At 40.6% G+C, this 23,715-nt stretch overlaps 1 protein-coding gene across 1 annotated transcript; it reads right to left on the bottom strand.

The window, feature by feature from the left end:
- Positions 1-5,541: 5,541 nt before the first annotated feature.
- Positions 5,542-16,884, bottom strand: LOC121553986. Its single transcript, XM_045217341.1, has 7 exons — positions 16,763-16,884; positions 11,946-12,028; positions 11,392-11,727; positions 10,222-10,539; positions 8,306-8,431; positions 6,323-6,370; positions 5,542-5,927 (listed from the first exon to the last, which is right to left on the bottom strand). Exons 1-7 carry the CDS (start codon positions 16,765-16,767, stop codon positions 5,905-5,907), a joined length of 939 nt encoding a protein of 312 aa, XP_045073276.1. The 5' UTR covers positions 16,768-16,884; the 3' UTR covers positions 5,542-5,904.
- Positions 16,885-23,715: the final 6,831 nt, after the last annotated feature.

Below are 23,715 nucleotides of genomic sequence, written 5' to 3'. Positions count from 1 at the left end.
GGAGTTTGGAGTGTGACTGTTTGAGGTTGTGGACAGGTGTCTTTTATACTGATAACAAGTTCAAACAGGTGCCATTAATACAGGTAACGAGTGGAGGACAGAGGAGCCTCTTAAAGAAGAAGTTCGTAGGTCTGTGAGAGCCAGAAATCTTGCTTGTTTGTAGGTGACCAAATACTTATTTTCCACCATAATTTGCAAATAAATTCATAAAAAATCCTACAATGTGATTTTCTGGAGAAATAAAATCTCAATTTGTCTGTCATAGTTGACGTGTACCTATGATGAAAATTACAGGCCTCTCTCATCTTTTTAAGTGGGAGAACTTGCACAATTGGTGGCTTACTAAATACTTTTTTCCCCCACTGTATGCATCTGTTGATCACAGATACGTTTAAAAAGAAAATGGGCCTCACAATGGGCCTCATCACAGTATTTCTGTGCATTCAAATTGCCATCGATAAAATGCATTTGTGTTCGTTGTCCGTAGTTTATACCTGCCCATGCATAACCCCACAGCCACCATGGGGCACTCTGTTCACAACGCTGACATCAGCAAACCGCTCGCCAACACGACACAATACATGTGGTCTGCAGTTATGAGGCCGGTTGGTGGTATTGCCAAATTCCCTCAAACAAAATTTGAGAGAAAAATAATTTTTCTGGGATCTTATATTTCAGCTCATGAAACATGGGACCAACACTTTACATGTTGCGTTTATATTTCTGTTCAGTGTAAGTGCATTGTGAATGAGGGCCTAACATAGGCAAAACAGGCAACTGTCTGCTATTTAGGTATCTACTGGTCACCTCACATCTGGATTGTCAACATGCCTGTTTCAACTATTTATTGCAGACAAATGCAATAAAATGTGAACATTATACAAATAGACAAAAGAGCATAACATTTTACATTTTAGTCATTTAGCAGACACTCTTATCCAGAGTGACTTAACAGTTCATCTTAAGATACACTATATATACAAAAGTATGTGGACACCCCTTAAAATTAGTGGATTCAGCTATTTCAGCCACACCCGTTGCTGAGAGGTGTACAAAATCGAGCACACTGACATTCACTCTACATAGACAAACATTGGCAGTAGAATGGACTTACTGAAGAGCTCAGTGACTTTCAACATGGCACCGTCATAGGATGCCACCTTTCCAACAAGTCAGTTCATCAAATTTCTGCCCTGCTAGAACTGCAGTGGTCAACTGTAAGTGCTGTTATTGTGAAGTGGAAACGTCTAGGAGCAACAACGGCTGAGCCACGAAGTAGTATGACACACAAGCTCACAGAATGGGACCGGCGAGTGCTGAAGGATTAGCGCGTAAAAATTGTCTGTCCTCGGTTGCAACACTCACTACCGAGTTCCAAACTGCCTTTGGAAGAAATGCCAGCACAAGAACTGTTAGTCGGGAGCTTCATGAAATGGGTTTACATGGCTGAGCAGCTACACACAAGCATAAGATCACCATGCGCAATGCCAAGCGTCGGCTGGAGTGGTGTAAAGCTCGCCGCCATTGGACTCTGGAGCAGTGGAAACACGTTCTCTGGAGTGATAAATCACGCTTCACCATCTGGCAGTCTGACGGACGAATCTGGGTTTGGCGGATGCCAGGTGAACACTACCTGCCTGAATACATAGTGCCAACTATAAAGTTTGGTGGAGGAGGATAATGGTCTGGGGCTGTTTTTCAGGGTTCGGGCTAGGACCCTTAGTTCCAGTGAAGGGAAATCTTAATGCTCCAGCATACAATGACATTCTAGACGATTCTGTGCTTCCAACATTGTGGCAACAGTTTGGGGAAGGCCCTTTCCTGTTTCAGCATGACAATGCCCCCATGCACAAAGCGAGGTCCATACAGAAATGGTCTGTTGAGATCGGTGTGGAAGAACTTGACTGGCCTGCACAGAGCCCTGACCTCAACCCCATTGAACACCTTTGGGATAAATTGGAACGCCGACTGCAAGCCAGGCCTAATCCCCCAACATCAGTGCCAGACCTCACTAATGTTCTTGTGGCTGAATGGAAGCAAGTCCCTGCAGCAATGTTCCAACATTGCTGGAAAGCCTTCCCAGAAGAGTGGAGGCTGTTATAGCAGCAAAGGGGGGGTCCAACTCCGTATTAATGCCCATGATTCTGGAATGAGAGGTTCGACGAGCAGGTGTCCACATACTTTTGGTCATGTAGTGTAGCTAGGTGGGACAATCACATATCACAGTCATAGTTAATAAATGTTTCCTCAATAAAGTAGCTATCAGCAAAGTCAGAGCTAGTAAGGCGGGAAAAAGTCAAGTGCAAGTGCAAGTGTTTTTTTTTTTTTACACAATGAAGGAAACACATTCTATTATTAAGGAAGCAATGTGTGGGAGATGACAGTAATGTTAAATGAATTCAAATGGCCACTAAAGCTGTTGGAGTTATTCTCCCCCACAATATCCTCATTGCTTCTGCAGCCAATGCAGCTGAAGAATGCCCAAAGGAATAAACAGCTGCAATGGGAGAATAAGGGATTTGTTCCTCCCTTGTGAAGGCTACTGGAAGGACCTTTTATGGAAAGATGCATGAAATATGCCTGCATATGCAAAAATGCATGCGATGATCAAGATATTAAAGTATTCAGTACCCTGCTCTTCAATTTAATTTAACACACTTCTTGTACTCCAACTGGTCTTTGATTCTAAAACTTTTCCAAGTAGATTTCAACATTTCCCCCCCAAAAAAGTATAGTGATTTAGGCTATGTCTGTGCCTTTCTGTTCCCAGCAGGGTTGGGGTCAATTCAGAATTCAAATGAGAATGCTTCATAAAAACAGAATCAACCTTGATTGGTGGGAAGAAACTGCTTGCCTTACCTGCTGCTGTTGACAGTTCATTGAGTGACAAGTGGAACAACAGAAAACACCTCAGCAGTGACATCACCATCACCACACCTGGCTGTGTACTGCTGTCTGTCTCTGTCTGACATCTACTTATAAAGACAGGAAATAGGATACATCTGGCATCACAGTCCCTCACGGTCAACCACACCTGCATGTATTACTGCAGTCTAATTTATAATTCTTAATTGAGTCAAATTCTATGTATACACTACCTGTCAAAAGTTTTAGAACACCTACTCATTCCAGGGTTTTTCTTTATTTGTACTATTTTCTACATTGTAGAACAGTAGTGAAGACATCAAAACTACGAAATAACACATATGGAATCATGTAGTAACCAAAAAAGTGTTTAACAAATCAAAATATATTTGAGATTTGAGATTCTTCAAATAGCCGCCCTTTGCCTTGATGACAGCTTTGCACACTCTTGGCATTCTCTCAACCAGCTTCATGAGGTAGTCACTTGGAATGAATTTCAATTAACAGGTGTGCCTTCTTAAAAGGTAATTTGGGGAATTTATTTACTTCTTAATAAGTTTGAGATGATCAATTGTGTTGTGACAAAGTAGGGGGGGTATACAGAAGATAGTCCTATTTGGGAAAATACCAAGTCCATATGGCAAGAACAGCTCCAATAAGTAAAGAGAAATGACAGTCCATCATTACTTTAAGACATGAAGGTCAGTAAATAGGGAAAATGTCAAGAACTTTGAAAGTTTCTTCAAGTGCAGTGGCAAAAACCATCAAGCGCTATGATGAAACTGCCTCTCGTGAGGACCGCCACAGGAATGGAAGACCCAGAGATACCTCCGCTGAAGAGGATAAGTTCATTAGAGTTACTCACAAATTGCAGCCCAAATAAATGCTTCAAGTAAGGTACACTTAACCAGCATGGCTACTACAGCATTCTGCAGAGATCCGCCATCCCATCTGGTTTGGGCTTAGTGGGACTATAATTTGTTTTTCAACAGGACAATGACCCAACACACCTCCAGGCTGTGTAAGGACTATTTTACCAAGGAGGGTGATGGAGTGCTGCATCAGATGACCTGGCCTCCACAATCCCCCGACCTCAACCAAATTGAGATGGTTTGGGATGAGTCGGACCGCAGAGTGAAGGAAAAGCAGCCAACAAGTGCTCAGCATATGTTGGAACTCCTTCAAGACTGTTGGAAAAGCATTCCAGGTGACGCTGATTGAGAGAATGCCAAGTGTGCAAAGCTGTCATCAAGGCAAAGGGTGGCTATTTGAAGAATCTCAAATATAAAATATATTTTGATTCGTTTAACACTTTTTGAGTTACTACATAATTCCATATGTGTTATTTCATAGTTTTGATGTCTTCACTATTATTCTACAATGTAGAAAATAGTAAAAATAAAGAAAAACCCTTGAATGAGTAGGTGTTCTAAAACTTTTGACCGGTTGGTTATGTGTATTATAATTTCAATGGTTTAATGTGTTAGTGTATTAGACAAAAAATATGGTGAGTGGAGAGTTTAGACGGATTGCATTGTTATAAACACAACAACAGACCCAACTATAAATCAACTTTATTGTATTCACATATCTACAGTTATGTTAAAGCAGATCAACGTTACATCATGTTGTGTTCATGTTATTCATCTTTCAGATGTCGATTTTTCTCAATCTTTGCATCAGAATTTTAATGTGAGGAGAGAATTCCCACTAGTGGACATGTTGCCTTCTGTTCAGTGTCACATATCTTACTTGAATTCAATCAAACCAGGGTTGTATTCAGAAGGGACAAAATGAAAGCCGATGTAAAGGGACCACCTGAACTTAAGATACGAAACATTTGTTTTTGTTTTCCGTTGCGAATTGTTTTGCTACATTTTGCTACTGTGTACTAATGTACTGTCGCTGGGCAAAAAAATTAGTCTTCAGGTACTGTAACTACTTATATAATACATAATGATGAAAAATATATATATTTCTTTGTGCAGTAATTATATACATTTTCCTCACAATGGGTTACCCGCTTTTGGTTCCTTAAAACAGTTTAGAACATGAAAGAATGCAGATTTGCCTCCCCATCAATTATGATTTTCATTTGTTTAAAGATTGTATCTTTATTTGTTTAAAGATTGTAGTAATTAAAAACAACAATTAAAAAGCTTCCTTTCATTCTATTTACAAAACTTTCCGTGTAAAAACTTTCTTACTGCCCTATATTTAATGAACAGTATCAAGGTGCGGGATTTGAATAGGAATTTCACAGTGTGAAATATATCAAAAAATATCATACAAAAGATGATTTACATGTTTTATCTGAACAAAGTAAAAAAGCTTTCATCTCAATGATCTCATTAATAACAAACAAAGTCACATATAAAAACATACAAAATGTAGCAACAATAAAGTCTGTTATAGGGGGTAAAGTGCAGAGTAGGCCTCATTGAGCATTTGTAGTCAGCAATGGGTGGGGGGGTCAGGTAAAGCACTTTTGCTACTGTAGGCTGAACAATAGAACAGCTATTTCCATGTTAAAATGTTATGGGATGCATTTGCTCCATTGTTTTTTATGGTAGGCCACTCTGGTAGGCCTACGTTATGATAGCCACACTAGCCTACTTGACCACTGTTAAAACTAACTTAAAACGGGTACAGCCTCAGTGTTCACAGTAAACACGCGGCGGAAGTTGCACAGAATTTTCGCAACGTTCAAGTTTACGCTCAGCAGACCTGAAATTTGCTCAGTCATGAAAAAAACATTGCTGTATAGAAACATTCATGTTAGGCTTTTAAACATAGGCTTTTAAAGTCATCAACCACAGTCATCAACCACAGTGCTTACAGACTGGTATTATCAGCTGATTAAGAAGAAACAAATGCCTCAATCAGAATGACCTGAGTGCCAAAGTGACTGTCACTTAACAGGAAACAGTCCATCAAAGGATAGTGATGGTGACAAGCCCCTTATTGATCGTCAAGGAAACAGTCCCTTCCAGAGACTGCCAGTTAACTAATCAGTTACTAGAGACTGGAATGCTGATCCTATGAACTGTCACTGTTTAGACCTGGAGAGAGGGAGAGGGAGGGAGGGAAAGAAAAAGAGACCGACAGAGACAGACAGACAGAGAAGGCGAGAGAGAGAAAGATGGAGAGAATGAGAGAGAAAGAGCATATTGTTACAAAATAGAAAGTAAAAACAGGAGACACCACTAATCATTACAAGGAGCAAGGACAGCATGTAAACTACATGATAACTGCAAGGTTAACTACAAGGTTAACTACAAGATAATCAATCATTTAAAAAAACATGTCCCCATGAAGCTATGATACTGAATAGAAAGAGCTCTATTATAAATACAGTAGATGTAGATACAATATACTTTAGATAGATATATTCATTTTAGATGTACAATATAAATATAGATATATTAATTGTAGATTGAACACATGGACACAGTACCTTTTGCTTCAACATCGTCATCATGCCTGGTATCTGTTTGGTGGCCACCTAAAAAAGAAAAAGACTAAGTCAGTGATCGTGATGTCTGTATGTCTCATCGTGATGTCTGTCTGTTGGATGGCCACTGTGACCTATAACTGACAAGAACAAGTGAGAAGCTGATCTGTGACATAATGTGGAGGAATGTCATCTAACATTTAAATCTCCAGAGGAGCATTGCATCCTCCAAAGTTCAGTGGAATTAACAGTTGGGCAGAAAGAGAAAAGTTAGTCAAGACAGCAAGTCTTCCCTCACAGTGCAGATAGGCCCATATTTCACCCAGGATTACATAATAGTATGACCCAAATAAATAATCTCCCTTCACCACAGCCACGCAGCTAAACTACCTTAATTAGGACAGGGGTGAGTCAATTATTACGATTTCCCCATGAGAACAGTACAAAAGCGGAGCCATCATCATCGCCAACTGGTTTGGTAAACAATTAGTAATCATCCAGCCTCCATTTTATACTCCACTTGTGACGCATGTGATGAAACACTTCCCTTTGACCTACATTCAATCACCCTAGTAGTCATGTTTAATAGGATAGCTAAGACAGATACTGTGTGCACAGCATATCAGATATTATACAGAGACAGATACAGGGACGGACTGGGACCAGAAACCAGGCCCATGTTTGCCCCTGTAGGCCCCCATACCTGCCCTAGACTGATAGGACAGACACTGTGTGTACAGCATATCAGACATAAGGGCCCAATGCAAACAAAGTATCTCCCTCTGAAGCTACAGTAAAGAGGAACAGAGAGAGGATGTGGTTAGTGAGGAGATTTGGAAGGGTGACAACAGACAGACATGTGTTCCGGGTGAGTGGCCACTGTTTCACAGTTTTACTGTCCAAGGCTGAGTGGCTAGTTTCACAAACCAAAAGCATGTGAATGCTAGCCTGGTCAAATAGCTGTACTACTCTTGCCAACTCCATAGCTCATTGTCAAGACAAAGATGTTTACGCATGACGATGAGTGACAAGGAGTTGGCATGATAGCCCAAACAGACTGGCACTCAGGCTATGTGAATGCATTATGGAGTATTGCTTTTGCCTTGGAAAATTTAATAATTTGTTGAGTTATAATTTTGATCAAATCAGGTGAATCCAGGTGAAAGCTATGATCCCTTATTGATGTCACCTGTTAAATCGACTTCAATCAGTGTAGATGAAGGGGAGGAGACAGGTTAAAGCAAGATTTAAGCCTTGATACAATTGAGACATGGATTGTGTACGTGTGCCATTGAGAGCGTGAATGGGCAAGACAAAAGATTGAAGTGCCTTTGAACGGGGTATGGAAGTAGGTGCCAGGCCCACCGGTTTGAGCGTGTCAAGAACTGCAACACTGCTGGGTTTTTCACACTCAACAGTTTCCCGTGTGTATCAAGAATGGTCCACCACCCAAAGGACAACCAGCCAACTTGACACAACTGTGGGAAGCATTGGAGTCAACATGGGCCAGCATCCCTGTGGAACTCTATCAACACCTTGTAGAGGCCATCCCCTGACAAATTGAGGCTGTTCTGAGGTCAAAAGGAGTTTGCAACTCAATAATAGGAAGGTGTTCCTAATGTTAGGTATACTCAGTGTATATTATATTATAATAGCATTATGGATTGTGTTAAGTATTAACTATACTGTTATTCATGGTTAATAGTATGCCACAACATGCCACTGATTTGACTACTCTAAACGATTGGCTGAGTTACCAGACAACATTACAGGTTGTGTAATCCCCCATGCAAAGCCAAAATGGATGGCTGCCAGAGCATGCAGGCTTGGCAGAGGAAGGGCCTCTGTACAGGTTAATCTAGCACTAGCTAGCATGACAAACAGATACATGATCAGATACATGATCAAAGCTCCATGTAATGATATTATGGAGTTATACACACACAACAGTCTCTACTTTATGAGTATGACAATTCATGTACTTACGTTGGGCGGAGCGCTTCTTAAAAAACAGCAGCGCAGCAAGGAGTCCAATGATCAGAGATCCTATGACTACAACCGGGACAAGCCACTTGGGGGTGGACACAGAATCCAACTTTTCAGCTTTACTACCTGGACAGACAAAATTGACAAAAATTGGGAGTTACAAAATAAATAGGCAATTCATATGAAGTCAAGAGAAAAAGGTTAGCTATGCTAGGGTCAAAGTCAGTATCAGGGCATTTCAGACACACAGACTTGAGTTCTGTTCTAATCTAAATGCATCTTAATAACCTTTTACTGCAGTGGGGTAAATCAGGGTCACACAGAGAGATTATTGGTAGTCTTAAACAAATCTAGAAGACTGGAATATAACAAAACCGTTTGACATAGAAACACCGGATTTTCGTTGTTTTAAAAAAATATTTATTTATTTTATAATTGTGAAATTATGAAAAATATTAAATATTAATACAATTCCACCCATGAGGCCAAAGAGGGTGCTTTTGGCCATTGACTGCAGGAAAGGGCTGCTTTACTTCCCATTGCTAAGAACAATTAGTTTTGGCATTAGATGGATCCTTTTTCTTTAAAAGTTCCCAGCCAGGCTAAAGAACAACAGCTTGAGGACTGCAGGTCAGAAATAATATTCAAAATGGCTGCCAGAGATGAGAAACACAACTGCAGAGACAGAATGTTCTGGTAAGAAGGTATTATGACTGCACTTATGAATCATGATAAGGGGCATTAGAGACATATTGGAGACTATCAGCTCTAATTTGCAACTAGTGCAGGTAGTTACAACTCCACTATCATTATTTCCCCCTCTATGGACCTATTGGATCAGATTAACCGAGTAATTTCCTATAGCTCATCAGATGACAAGTAGACTGGGTTAAGCAAACATTGAAGATCTTCTAGATTCCTGTTGAAACACGCATGAATAGAGCTTGCCAGCTTGTAGTCCTAAAACCCGGAAATGAGTTACCCTTGGTTCATTCAGCCATTCCTATGGCAAAAATTAAAGGCGAAAGAATACGGTTTTGAGATAAACGCCGAAAATAAGGTCTGAGGTTAACACAGGTTTAGGAGGTCTTATACGTTTTGTTCTATGAGATAATATCAGTCAGTTAACATGACCTTTATGAATTATGAAGCCTTTATGTGCATTATTAAATTACATAAATGCTTCAAAATTCACAAAAGGTTACGTTCACTGATGAAGATTATCTCATAGGACAAAATGTATAAGATCTCCTAAGCCTATGTTTACCACAGACCTTATTTTTGGCGTTTATCCAAAAACGCTACAAAAACTCCATTCATTTTCTCAATAGGCTTTGTCCAACGAACCGTGGTGGAGTTAGTGCCTACAAAAAGACGCCATTACTATTGCGCTCTATTGTTTCTTATCCAAACAAAGACAAACATTTTCCTTTTGTTCGAGTTTCAAGGAAGGTGTTCAGTCAGATTCGGGAGCATGTTATGGCCTGACCTAGGGCAGTGTTATAATTCTTTGTATCTACTCCACTCCTCAGTGACATGTTGTTCTCTCCCCGTGTAGCTCAGTCGGTAGAGCATGGCGCTTGCAACGCCAGGGTTGTGGGTTCGATTCCCACGGGGGGCCAGTATGAAAAATGTATGCACTCACTAACTGTAAGTCACTCTGGATAAGAGCGTCTGCTAAATGACTAAAATAAAATGGCTGACTTTTATTGCGTTCAGAAATGTGATAAAGACGTCGTAAAAAACATCTATGATATTAAAAGTAGACTAGATTGAGGCTGAATTGTTTTACAATTATCAGGGTCAGGATGAGGGAATGAGATAAATTGGCAGGTTTTGGACTTGGCCCTGCTTTTACAAAGGATGACATCACCAACATATTCATACCATTAGGTAGCAGCCATGGCAGAACATACCTAGGTTTCGGGACACAAACTGGATCTCAAATGAAGCCTTCCCCTCCAGGGCTTCATTGACATTGAGCACTTTGCACGTGTAGTTCGTGTAACTGGATGTTGCCTTCACTGTGAAATTACTGGCGAGGCTAAACAGACCATCGTCGGTCTCTTTGGCCACCAGCTCAGCACTCTCTGTGCAGTTTGTGCCAGACTGATCAAACCACCAGATCAACCCTTTCTGGGGCCCGCCTGTAGAGTTGCAGAAAATGGTAACAATTGTGTTCTCTTGGATGTTGGTGTCAGGGATGGAGCTCATGGTTGGAGTTTTGTACTTAGCTGGAAGAGAGAGAGAGTAAGGGGAAATTATATTATACATGTGGGTGCTATTTGGTACATCAGTAGTTATACAACGTCAGCGGGTAAACATTGTCTAGACAGACTCTGCACCTTTTCAACGTCAATCCAACGATTATAACTTGGAATGAGATTACAGTAGGAGTGATTTTAATAAACTGGAATGACCTTTTTTTAATCACTCAGATGTTCTAATTGAGTCTGTGTCCATTATTTGTAAACACTGATTGCATGCCATGGGCAGAATGGCATTATGGAGGCTAGTGGTGGACGTGGTACTACTGTGTACCATTTGAGCAATGTCATTCTGAAACAGAAAGTAAACAACGCTCCTGCTGTGCTGTCCAATCACACACTTACAAATAGATCTGAACTCCCCCTGAGAATATTACAGAATAAACATCCTTATCAATTTTGTATCATAAATGTATGGAAGTGCTTTCTTAGAAATGAAAAGCCTGTTCTACTGTATTTCACAATTCTATCCTCGATGCAAGACTTAGTGGTTGTATGGTTGTGTGCACGTGTGTGTGTGTGTGTGTGTGTGTGTGTGTGTGTGTGTGTGTGTGTGTGTGTGTGTGTGTGTGTGTGTGTGTGTGTGTGTGTGTGTGTGTGACAACAATGGAAGTTGAATAGAACTTTCCAAAGGATTTCAGCATATGGGCATCATAAGCTATGAGCCGAGACACATTAAAAAAAAGAAGTTGTCTATTCTTCTATTGCACTCCAAGCTTGGCTGAATATCTCACATGTTTAGTTTGCTCCTTTCATGAACCGGTGTTGAAAAATGTGTATATTTTCCTAAAATGACACTGTAGACGGTCTATGACTCACCTGTGACACTGAGGCTGGGTGTAGCTTTGTCAGTCCCAACATCTGTTTCCACCTCGCATTCATACTCCCCATTGTCGGCCATCTTGGTATTTGTCAACAACAAGGACACATTCATATTCTTCTTGTTCCAGGATGGCTCAGCAAATTTAAACCCAGGGGTTGGGATCATTTTATCTTTATGGTATTCCAACAAATTATCAGCAGCAGCTCCCACTCTCTTCCAGGTCACCGTTATGATGGTCACATTCTCATCCACTGGTTTGACAACGCACTCTAGAATTGACTGCTGACCATAAACCCCATGGTATTCTGTTTTACACTCCAGTTTGACAAATTCTGTTAGTAAAATATCAGAGAAAGAAATTGACATTAATACAAGAGAGAATTACTGTTATTGTAGTCAGTTTTATCATGTGACCAATCTTATTGATATTTTGGTTAAAAAAATTATACACAGTTCTCCCAAACCACAGAGAAAGGTAACAATCATCTGAAAACTATTTTTTTATATAACATTTTATAACCATTATTATGGCATTCATGGCACAACTTACTCTCAGAGGAATTTTCAGCTCTGATACAGGCAAAATTGATTGCAAAAAACAGCAAGCTGGTAGCTGAAGTCATCTTTGGATTCCTGAGTAGGAAGACAGAAATTTACAATGACAACACTTATCACAGCAGTATGAGGTCAGTCTATAGACTGTGTAAGGTAGGTTAATAGACTGCCTGTCACTCACAATGGCTCTGGACTGTCATCCGAAAATAAACATAAAACAGTTGCTAACAGAAACCAGACAGAAATTAATTATAATCCAGTGCTGAATATGTCTTAACCAGTGCTTGACTGTCCGGAACTGTCCGGCACACCATACTGGCACTTCTAATTCTGGGGGATTTGCGTACCAGCTCCTCTGTAAAAACAAAGTAGCCTATCACTGGCCCAGATTCACACACCGATTTTTTGGGGGGTTTATTTTATTAGGATCCCCATTAGCTGTTGCAAAAGCAGCAGCTACTCTTCCTGGGGTCCACACAAAACATGAAACATTACATAATACAGAACATTAATAGACAATAACTACATAAAAAAATTTTTAAAGGCACACATAGCCTACATATCAATACATACACACAAACTATCTAGGTCAAATAGGGGAGCGGCGTTGTGCCGTGAGGTGTTGCTTTATCTGTTTTTTGAAACCAGGTTTCTCTATATAATACTGTACGCTTTCTTGAATTTGTTCTGGATTTGGGGACCGTGAAAAGACCCCTGGTGGCATGTCTGGTGGGGTAAGTGTGTGTGTGTCAGAGCTGTGTGTAAATTGACTATGCAAACAATTTGGGATTTTCAACACATGAATGTTTCTTATAAAAAGAAGAAGTGATGCAGTCAGTCTATCCTCAACTCTTAGCCAAGCGAGACTGGCATGAATAGTATTTATATCAGCCCTCTGATTACAATGAAGAGAAAGACGTGCCGCTCTGTTTTGGGCCAGCTGCAGCTTAACTAGGTCTTTCCTTGCAGCACTGGACCACACGACTGGACAATAATCAAGATTAGACAAAACTAGAGCCTGCAGAACTTGCTTTTTGGAGTGTGGTGTCAAAAAATCAGAGCATCTCTTTATTACAGACAGACCTCTCCCCATCTTTACAACCATTGAATCTATATGTTTTGACCACGATAGTTTACAATCTAAGGTAATGCCAAGTAATTTAGTCTCCTCAACTTGTTCAACAGCCACACCATTCATTACAAATTCAGCTGAGGTCTACAACATAGGGAATGATTTGTACCAAATACAATGCTCTTAGTTTTAGAGATGTTCAGGACACACCATCACACCTCCTCCTCCATGCTTCACGGTGGGAACCACACATGCGGAGATCATCCTACTCCGCGTCTCACAAAGACACGGCAGTTGGAACCAAAAATCTGAAATTTGGACCAAAGGACAGATTTCCACTGGTCTAATGTCCATTGCTTGTGTTTCTTGGCCCAAGCAAGTCTCTTCTTCTTATTGGTGTCCTTTAGTAGTGGTTTCTTTGCAGCAATTTGACCATGAAGGCCTGATTCACTCAGTCTCCTCTGAACAGTTGATGTTGAGATGTGTCTGTTACTTGAACTCTGTGAAGCATTTATTTGGGCTGCAATTCTGTGGCTGGTAACTCTAATGAACTTATCCTCTGCAGCAGAGGTAACTCTGGGTCTTCCTTTCCTGTGGCGGTCCTCATGAGAGCCAGTTTCATCATAGCGCTTGATGGTTTTTGCGACTGCACTTGAAGAAACTTTCAAAGTTCTTGAAATGTTCCTGATTGACTGACCTTCAAGTCTTAAAGTAATGATAGACTGTCGTTCCTCTTTGCTTATTTAGCTGTTTTTGCCATAATATGGACTTGGTCTTTTACCAAATAGGGCTATCTTCTGTATACCACCCCTACCTTGTCACAACACAACGGACTGGCTCAAATGCATTAAGAAGGAAATAAATTCCACAAATTAACTTTTAACAAGGCACAACTGTTAATTGAAATGCATTCCTCATGAAGCTGGTTGAGAGAATGCCAAGAGTGTGCAAAGCTGTCATCAAGGCAAAGGGTGGCTATTTGAAGAATCTCAAATATTGTCACGTAGGTTGAGTACAGGATTGGACCAAGGTGCAGCGTGGCATGCATACATGTTTATTCACGAAGTTAACACACGACAAAACAACAAAAGCAACGTAACATGAAGCTCACAATGGCTACACACAAACAAGCCAAACAAGAGTCAAGATCCCACAACATAGGTAGGCAAAATGGCTACCTAAGTATGATCCCCAATCAGAGACAACAATCGACAGCTGCCTCTGATTGGGAACCACACCCGGCCAACATAGAAATCCCAAACATAGATATTCACATCACATAGATATTCACACCCTGACCAAACCAACTAGCGAACTCTATGTCAGGGAGTGACAAATATAAAATATATTTTGATTTGTTTAACACTTTTTTGGTTACTACATGATTCCATATGTGTTATTTCATAGTTTTGATGTCTTCACTATTATTCTACAATGTAGAAAATAGTAAAAATAAAGAAAAATCCTGGAATGAGTAGGTGTGTCCAAACTTTTGACTGGTACTGTAAAAAATAATGACAGACAGATTAACTATATCACCAATTTAAAACATAACTTGTAGCAGTTATCTCGCTAGTTAACTATAGCTAACTAAGCATTAATTTCGTTGTTGCCCTTCCACCGACAATGTAGAGCCTAAATAGATCTACACTGTTGGAAAGCGGGGATTCCCCTCTATTAAACAGTAGCCATGTAATTGCGACAACGTAAAAAAATATTATAAGAATACCTTAATTGACAAATAACTGGCTGTGCATTGATCTCCCCCGAAACATGAATATTTGAGCCTTATATATAAACATGTCTAGTTAGATACCTTGCTTTGAAGTAGCCTACCTTATCCATTTGATCCCTGATTTATAGAATGAGGGAATCATTTTATAAAGACAAAAGTATTTGGTTGTAATGTTGAAAAAGCCAAGCCTGCACACCCAGGAGCTCTCCAGATGGAGGGTTGACCACCTGTTGACAACATGTGACTAACAGTGCAGTTCTATGTGGGGGGGCTAAGTGCCTTGATCAAGGGCACAACGGCAGGAGGAGGTAGGTCTACATGGGATCAGACACAGCAGCTTTCCAGTGTCAATAATGCTTACTTTTTCATGTAGACTATAATAATAGTCATGGAAATTTGGTTAAAAGTCGTGGAGAATTAATGGAAAATGTGTATAAACCGTTAACAGTGAATAATCAGAGGTCTCTATAGCATAATGTAATTTGTGGATTTCAGTGAACATAGTCTAATGGACAGACTTGGAAAAAGACAGCTCCTGCACTTCTTCCATCCCAAGTCAAGCACTGGTCTTAACTAAGTGCATTGTGAATATGGGCCTCACATAGGCAACTGTCCCCTATTTAGCTATCTACTGGTCACCTCCCATCTGGATTGTTAACATGTCTGTTTCAACTATTTCTTCGGCAAACAAATGCAATATTATACAAATACACAAAAGAGCATAACATTCACTGAAGGAAACACATTCTATTATTAAGGAAACAATGTGTGGGAGATGACAGTAATGTTAAATGAATTCATGTGGCCACTAAAGCTGTTGGAGTTATTTCCCCCCACAATATCCTCATTGCTTCTGGAGCCAATGCGGCTGAAGAACGCCCAAAGGAATAAACAGCTGCAATGGGAGGATAAGGGATTTTTTTTGTCTACCTAGTGAAGGCTACTGGAGGGACCTTTTATGGAAAGATGCATGAAATAGGGCTACAGATACAAAAATGCATGCAATAATCTAGGGACAAATGTGCAGTATCCCCCTTTTCAATTGTTTATTTAGCACACTCGTTGTACTCCACCTGGTCTTTGGTTTTACACTTTTTAAAGCATTCATTAAAAAAAAGATTAACATATTTTTTATTGTGATATAGGCTGTGTATTGCCTTGCACCTTTGTGTCCCCAGATGGTTGTAATGCAATTTCCAAATTCATTTTTTACTAACCTAGACATTGGCTTGTATGGGAGTAATATCAATAGGAAAATATATCTGGAGTAAACCAACCAGTTATTGAATACATTTTGCAGTAGAATCCCAGTAAACCTCACTTAAAGGGAAAGTAAATTAGAAGGAAGTTCTGTAACTACAATTCAGCCTATGAATTTAGCACTTAATTTGGTTGTGGTTTGAGGACAAAAACAAACAAAAAAATGCCATATAGTATACTTGACATGTGGAGAAAGCTCCAAAATGTTGGATACGCAAAATGAAACATAACCTGCTTGCAAATGATGGACTCTTTCACTTTTACTAGGCAAATAGACACCCTTATACTATGCAAATAGATACCCACTGGCAGTGGGCACACACTGGTTGAATCAACGTTGTTTCCACGTCATTTCAATGAAATGATGTTGAACCAAAGTGGTATAGCCGTTGAATTGACGTCTGTGCTATGATGGACATTCTGAGTATTTTCCGTGAGCCGGCGCACTTGGCTCTGTTCACGTAAAAGAGAAGGCTCATTTGGCTCCCAAACGGCTCTTCGCTCAAAATGTTAAAAAATCGACCTAGAACCATGAAAAAAATGCTAACGTATCTGCATTAAATCGTTGTTTAAGCTCAAAAAGCAGTAGTAGCAGTATGCAAATCAGGGAGCCAAATGGACGGCTCTTTTTTTTTTTATCGGTAAACGCACACTTGTAATGCAATATATATGGTCAACAATTAATAAGCTTTCATTATTATTAAGAAAAGCTAGGCTACAGACACAGAAAACGTTCAAATCTTACCGCATAAACGCTTCAGGCTGTTACCGTTCAGAAGGTCTGAGTGAATCTGATAAAACATTACATTGAGAGGCTGTCTAAACGTTCAGTTTCGATTTGATGCTTTGGCTTCGAAACGTTCTATTCGTTGAAATGTGGTGGTGTTCAAAACTTCGGTTTAGTTCTCAGGGTCATTGCAGTACGCAATCTCCTCAACCGCGGCAAGGTGACAGTTCAGCAGAGGATTGGTCTTTATACCGTAGTGAATTTATATAAAACAACAAATTATTATACAGACAAACAAGGGTCTGTTGTAGCCATTTTTACATTTAACAGATGTTCTTTTCCAGAACGACTTACAGGAGCATTTAGGGTTAAGTGCGTTGCTCAAGGGCACATCAACAGATGTTTCACATAATTGGCTCGGGGATTCTAACCAGCAACCTTTCGATAACTGGACCAATTGTCTTAACCACTTGGCTACCTGCATAGACTCGCTTCCTCTCTGCTTTTCTCATGTGAAAATAAAGGTTCCCCACAAGTTATCTGATTGTTTGTGCATATATGGTGGCGCACGTGCAGGAATTAGATTTTGACACGAGGAAAGCAGGAGGAAGTTGGTCTGTCAGGCAAGGGATAGCATCTTCACGTCGGAACTAGGCGACCTCATGGACGGTCTTGACTTGACTCAATTCTAGACCATAGAAGTTATCTGTAACGGGTACAAATGTGTCCCAGACCAGACCAAGACACTCAAAATGCAGACTGGAATGCAGACCGAAACCATTATATTCATGCCTGCTGCATGCACAAAACTGTACATTCAAGCCTATAATTGTTGCCTATAATTCAGCTATTTTTACATGGCTCTGCAGTTTTTGAGATGGATTGTTTGAATATGTTCTTATTGAAATAATTATCATTTGATGTTACCAGAATGTGTTGTGATAAAACGGAGGAGACAGGCATCAAATACAGATGCAGTAGTGTACTAGGGCTACTGTAAATTAAATTACATTATTTAATTTAACAAAGGGCAGATGGACAGCAATACATTAATTGGACAGATGGATGCTTGTATAGGCCTACAGTTGGAGCATTGTCACGGTTTCGGCCGAGGCTGCTCCTCCTCCTGGTTCGGGCAGGCTTCGGCGTTCGCCGTCCCCGGAATACTAGCTGCCACCGTTGTATGTTTCGTGTGTTGATTGCTTTGGTCTGTCTGGTACACCTGTGTCTGTTTGTGTCCTAATTACGTGTCCTATAAGTTCCCTGTTTTGTGTTAGTTATATTGTGTGTTGTTGTCCGCGTGTCGTTTGAGCTGCGTGTTTTGCGCTCTACATGTTTTGTTTTACGCATGTTGCGTACTGTTCTCGCCTCTGTATTTCGAGGTCGTGTAGTGATTATTGTTCACTTTACTATAGTAAAGTTTGTTGGACTAAACCTCTGTGTCCTGCGCCTGACTCCTCATCACATCCACATCGGTGCCAAACTGACAAGCATACTGTTCTAGAGCCAATTCATTCAAACACTGGTTTACTTTTGAATTCTCAGTAAAGATCAGAAATGTAGTGTGTTAATGTTTTTTTTATTTTCTTTTTTTTTTGGGGGGGTGGATCAGCTTAATATTGCAGATAGATTGTAACTTCCATCAATTTAATTTTCTGCATCACTTCCAATCCACCATGTTTTATATATATATATATATATATACAGTGGGGAGAACAAGTATTTGATACACTGCCGATTTTTCAGGTTTTCCTACTTACAAAGCATGTAGAGGTCTGTAATTTTTATAATAGGTACACTTCAACTGTTAGAGATGGAATCTAAAACAAAAATCCAGAAAATCACATTGTATGATTTGTAAGTAATTAATTTGCATTTTATTGCATGACATAAGTATTTGATCACCTACCAATCAGTAAGAATTCCGTCTCTCACAGACCTGTTAGTTTTTCTTTAAGAAGCCCTCCTGTTCTCCACTCATTACCTGTATTAACTGCACCTGTTTGAACTCGTTACCTGTATAAAAGACACCTGTCCACACACCCAATCAAACAGACTCCAACCTCTCCACAATGGCCAAGACCAGAGAGCTGTGTAAGGACATCAGGGATACAATTGTAGACCTGCACAAGGCTGGGATGGGCTACAGGACAATAGGCAAGCAGCTTGGTGAGAAGGCAACAACTGTTGGCGCAATTATGAGAAAAAGGAAGAAGTTCAAGATGACGGTCAATCACCCTCGGTCTGGGGCTCCAAGCAAGATCTCACCTCGTGGGGCATCAATGATCATGAGGAAGGTGAGGGATCAGCCCAGAACTACACAGCAGGACCTGGTCAATGACCTGAAGAGAGCTGGGACCACAGTCTCAAAGAAAACCATTAGTAACACACTACGCCGTCATGGATTAAAATCCAGCAGCGCACGCAAGGTCCCCCTACTCAAGCCAGCACATGTCTAGGCCCGTCTGAAGTTTGCCAATGACCATCTGGATGATCCAGAGGAGGAATGGGAGAAGGTCATGTGGTCTGATTAGACAAAAATAGAGCTTTTTGGTCTAAACTCCACTCGCCGTGTTTGGAGGAAGAAGAAGGATGAGTACAACCCCAAGAAACATCATTCTTTGGGGATGTTTTTCTGCAAAGGGGACAGGACGACTGCACCGTATTGAGGGGAGGATGGATGGGGCCATGTATCGCGAGATCTTGGCTAACAACCTCATTCCCTCAGTAAGAGCATTGAAGATGGGTCGTGGCTGGGTCTTCCAGCATGACAACGACCCGAAACACACAGCCAGGGCAACTAAGGAGTGGCTCCGTAAGAAGCATCTCAAGATCCTGGAGTGGCCTAGCCAGTCTCCAGACCTGAACCCAATAGAAAATCTTTGGAAGGAGCTGAAAGTCCGTATTGCCCAGCGACAGCCCCGAAACCTGAAGGATCTGGAGAAGGTCTGTAAAGAGGAGTGGGCCAAAATCCCTGCTGCAGTGTGTGCAAACCTGGTAAAGACCTACAGGAAACGTATGATCTCTGTAATAGCAAACAAAGGTTTCTGTACCAAATATTAAATTCTGCTTCTCTGATGTATCAAATACTTATGTCATGCAATAAAATGCATATTAATTACTTAAATATCATACAATGTGATTTTCTGGATTTTTGTTTTAGATTCCGTCTCTCACAGTTGAAGTGTACCTATGATAAAAATTACAGACCTCTACATGCTTTGTAAGTAGGAAAACCTGCAAAATCGGCAGTGTATCAAATACTTGTTCTCCCCACTGTATATATATATATATACATATACACATATATATACATACATACACATATATATACACACATACATACATACACATATACATACATACATACATACACACATACAGTGGGGAAAAAAAGTATTTAGTCAGCCACCAATTGTGCAAGTTCTCCCACTTAAAAAGATGAGAGAGGCCTGTAATTTTCATCATAGGTACACGTCAACTATGACAGACAAACTGAGAATTTTTTTTCCAGAAAATCACATTGTAGGATTTTTAATGAATTTATTAGCAAATTATGGTGGAAAATAAGTATTTGGTCAATAACAAAAGTTTCTCAATACTTTGTTATATACCCTTTGTTGGCAATGACACAGGTCAAACGTTTTCTGTAAGTCTTCACAAGGTTTTCACACACTGTTGCTGGTATTTTGGCCCATTCCTCCATGCAGATCTCCTCTAGAGCAGTGATGTTTTGGGGCTGTCGCTGGGCAACACAGACTTTCAACTCCCTCCAAAGATTTTCTATGGGGTTGAGATCTGGAGACTGGCTAGGCCACTCCAGGACCTTGAAATGCTTCTTACGAAGCCACTCCTTCGTTGCCCGGGCGGTGTGTTTGGGATCACTGTCATGCTGAAAGATCCAGCCACGTTTAATCTTCAATGCCCTTGCTGATGGAAGGAGGTTTTCACTCAAAATCTCACGATACATGGCCCCATTCATTCTTTCCTTTACACGGATCAGTCGTCCTGGTCCCTTTGCAGAAAAACAGCCCCAAAGCATGATGTTTCCACCCCCATGCTTCACAGTAGGTATGGTGTTCTTTGGATGCAACTCAGCATTCATTGTCCTCCAAACACGACGAGTTGAGTTTTTACCAAAAAGTTATATTTTGGTTTCATCTGACCATATGACATTCTCCCAATCCTCTTCTGGATCATCCAAATGCACTCTAGCAAACTTCAGACGGGCCTGGACATGTACTGGCTTAAGCAGGGGGACACGTCTGGCACTGCAGGATTTGAGTCCCTGGCGGCGTAGTGTGTTACTGATGGTAGGCTTTGTTACTTTGGTCCCAGCTCTCTGCAGGTCATTCACTAGGTCCCCCCCGTGTGGTTCTGGGATTTTTGCTCACCGTTCTTGTGATAATTTTGACCCCCACGGGGTGAGATCTTGCGTGGAGCCCCAGATCGAGGGAGATTATCAGTGGTCTTGTATGTCTTCCATTTCCTAATAAATGCTCCCACAGTTGATTTCTTCAAACCTAGCTGCTTACCTATTGCAGATTCAGTCTTCCCAGCCTGGTGCAGGTCTACAATTTTGTTTCTGGTGTCCTTTGACAGCTCTTTGGTCTTGGCCATAGTGGAGTTTGGAGTGTGACTGTTTGAGGTTGTGGACAGGTGTCTTTTATACTGATAACAAGTTCAAACAGGTGCCATTAATACAGGTAACGAGTGGAGCACAGAGGAGCTACAGGTCTGTGAGAGCCAGAAATCTTGCTTGTTTGTAGGTGACCAAATACTTATTTTCCACCATAATTTGCAAATAAATTCATTAAAAATCCTACAATGTGATTTTCTGGAATTTTTTTTCTCAATTTGTCTGTCATAGTTGACGTGTACCTATGATGAAAATTACAGGCCTCTCTCATCTTTTTAAGTGGGAGAACATGCACAATTGGTGGCTGACTAAATACTTTTTTCCCCACTGTATATTTGGGGCCATTCTGGCTTTCTAGGGTGGACCAGGGCTTTTGGCACCGCTAGGTTGCTATGCAGTAGCCGACCAGCAGCGCTCGTGACTTCACGCTCCAGACCGGACACTGGGGGCCTGCTTAAAAGAGACCAGGAGTGCATGCAGTTTTTGCCAAACAATGAAGACGGTACAAAAGCAACAACTTCATATGTATCCATTTTTTATTTGTAATTTTCTAAAACTTTATTGTTCGCGCATCAGAGCTTTTGCCATTGACACCGGATGGAGTGAGGGACAACTTAAACCTCATGCCCTTTGACCAGCAGGCCTGTGACTACAGCACTACAGATGCCAGGGGCTTGGATCGGGTACATAAAGTGCTTCTGTCAAAAAACTCTTACAAATATTAAAAAAAGAGGGGGTATCAAAACAATGGACTCGGGGAGGGAGGAGAGAGGAAGAGGAGGACGGGACTCACAGATGAATGGGTGGTATTCAAAACTTTGACGCACAGCCTGACATTAATTGGAAAGGAATGTTACAAAGAAATGCCACGACTTTCACTTGGCCACAGGCAGGGCATTTTTCAGTTAATATATAAAGTACAGTAGTAATAGTCAAACTGACTGAAACTAAATCGATTTAGATCATTGAATAACTACACAGCCAACTGCCCTATTCCCATCAGAAAAAAAGACAAAGCCATGTATGGTCAAAAGTTACTTTAATGGGCCCCGTGTAGCTCAGTTGGTAGAGCATGGTGTTTGCAACGCCAGGGTTGTGGGTTTGATTCCCACGGGGGGCCAGTATGAAAAAAATATATATATATATTAAAAAAATTATGCGCTCACTAACTGTAAGTCACTCTGGATAAGAGCGTCTGCTAAATGACTAAAATGTAATGTTATTTTTATTTTCCTTTGTGCTAATATTCATTGAGACTTTTACAGTGATAAACAAACCTGCATGAATTCGGATGAACAAGTAACGGTCATGTAGCCCATCTTGACCCTTCAATATCTTCAGAACAGCACTCCACAAAATGTGAAATCACTAAAGCCATGTGTGCAATTTCATTCAAATGACATTTGAACTAAATTGACCTGTGTGTGTAAATACATACCTGTACACTGATTGAACCATAGGTTTTCCTGTACAAGGCAGACAGTAAAATAGGCATCAGACCTATAACAAGAAACAGAACTCTGGATACTTTGCTTAACGTACCAAATTGTTTGTCCAACATTGAGAATTAAAAGATTATGCAAAACGAGAACCAGGCAGAGCTGTCATAAAGTCACTTGTCATTCTATCAGATGGAGTACCATGCACAAACAGGCTGTTTAGCTGTTGAGAAAGTTTCCCTTTTAAAAAACACCTGGGCACTCATAACTGACATTAAAGTTATTACATTGACATGAAAAAAGTACAGATACAATTCAATCAGATTCTCCATTTCATCACATTAGTACGCCCATTCTTCAGTGTTGTAGTACTCGAGTCCAATCTCGAGACCACACTTTGAGTGTCTTGGTCTTGTTTTAGTGTCAGATATATTTGTACTCAGTCTTGACTCTGTCTCGGACAGTGAGGACTCCTAATTTCTTCCCGAGACCAGCAGAGTAAAAAAACTCATAATTATCAGCTTCCGTTCAGTGAGCGCAGGCCAAATATATACACTATTTTCTTGAAACATTAATACCTGAAGAGTTTTTACATCTATTATGGACATATTTGCACAGTGGCAAACCTATTGGACCTAGGTCTTCAGTGTGTGACTGGTTCGTGCTGCTAAAAGGACAGCAATGGTAATACCAGTGCACCAGTAGAAGCTGCTGAGGGAAGGACGGCTCATAATAATGGCTGGAATGGAGCTAATGGAATGGCATCAAACCAGGTGTTTGACGTATTTGATACCATTCCACTGATTCCGCTCCAGCTATTACTACGAGCGCATCCTCCCCAATAAGGTGCCACCAACCTCCTGTGCAGTGCACTCATGTAGGAGAGTGCACAT

Source organism: Coregonus clupeaformis, unplaced genomic scaffold, assembly GCF_020615455.1.
Source record: "Coregonus clupeaformis isolate EN_2021a unplaced genomic scaffold, ASM2061545v1 scaf1019, whole genome shotgun sequence".
Taxonomy (NCBI): Eukaryota; Metazoa; Chordata; class Actinopteri; order Salmoniformes; family Salmonidae; genus Coregonus; species Coregonus clupeaformis.
This window is presented reverse-complemented; position numbering and strand designations above follow the sequence as displayed.

Bases quoted from the DNA above. Each gene is read 5' to 3' on its own strand.
- LOC121553986 (XM_045217341.1), bottom strand. The intron at 10,540-11,391 runs GTGAGTCATAGA...TCTCTCTTCCAG, and splicing joins ACCCAGCCTCAGTGTCACAG to CTAAGTACAAAACTCCAACC. The intron at 5,928-6,322 runs GTACTGTGTCCA...CCCTCTCTCCAG, and splicing joins TGACGATGTTGAAGCAAAAG to GTCTAAACAGTGACAGTTCA.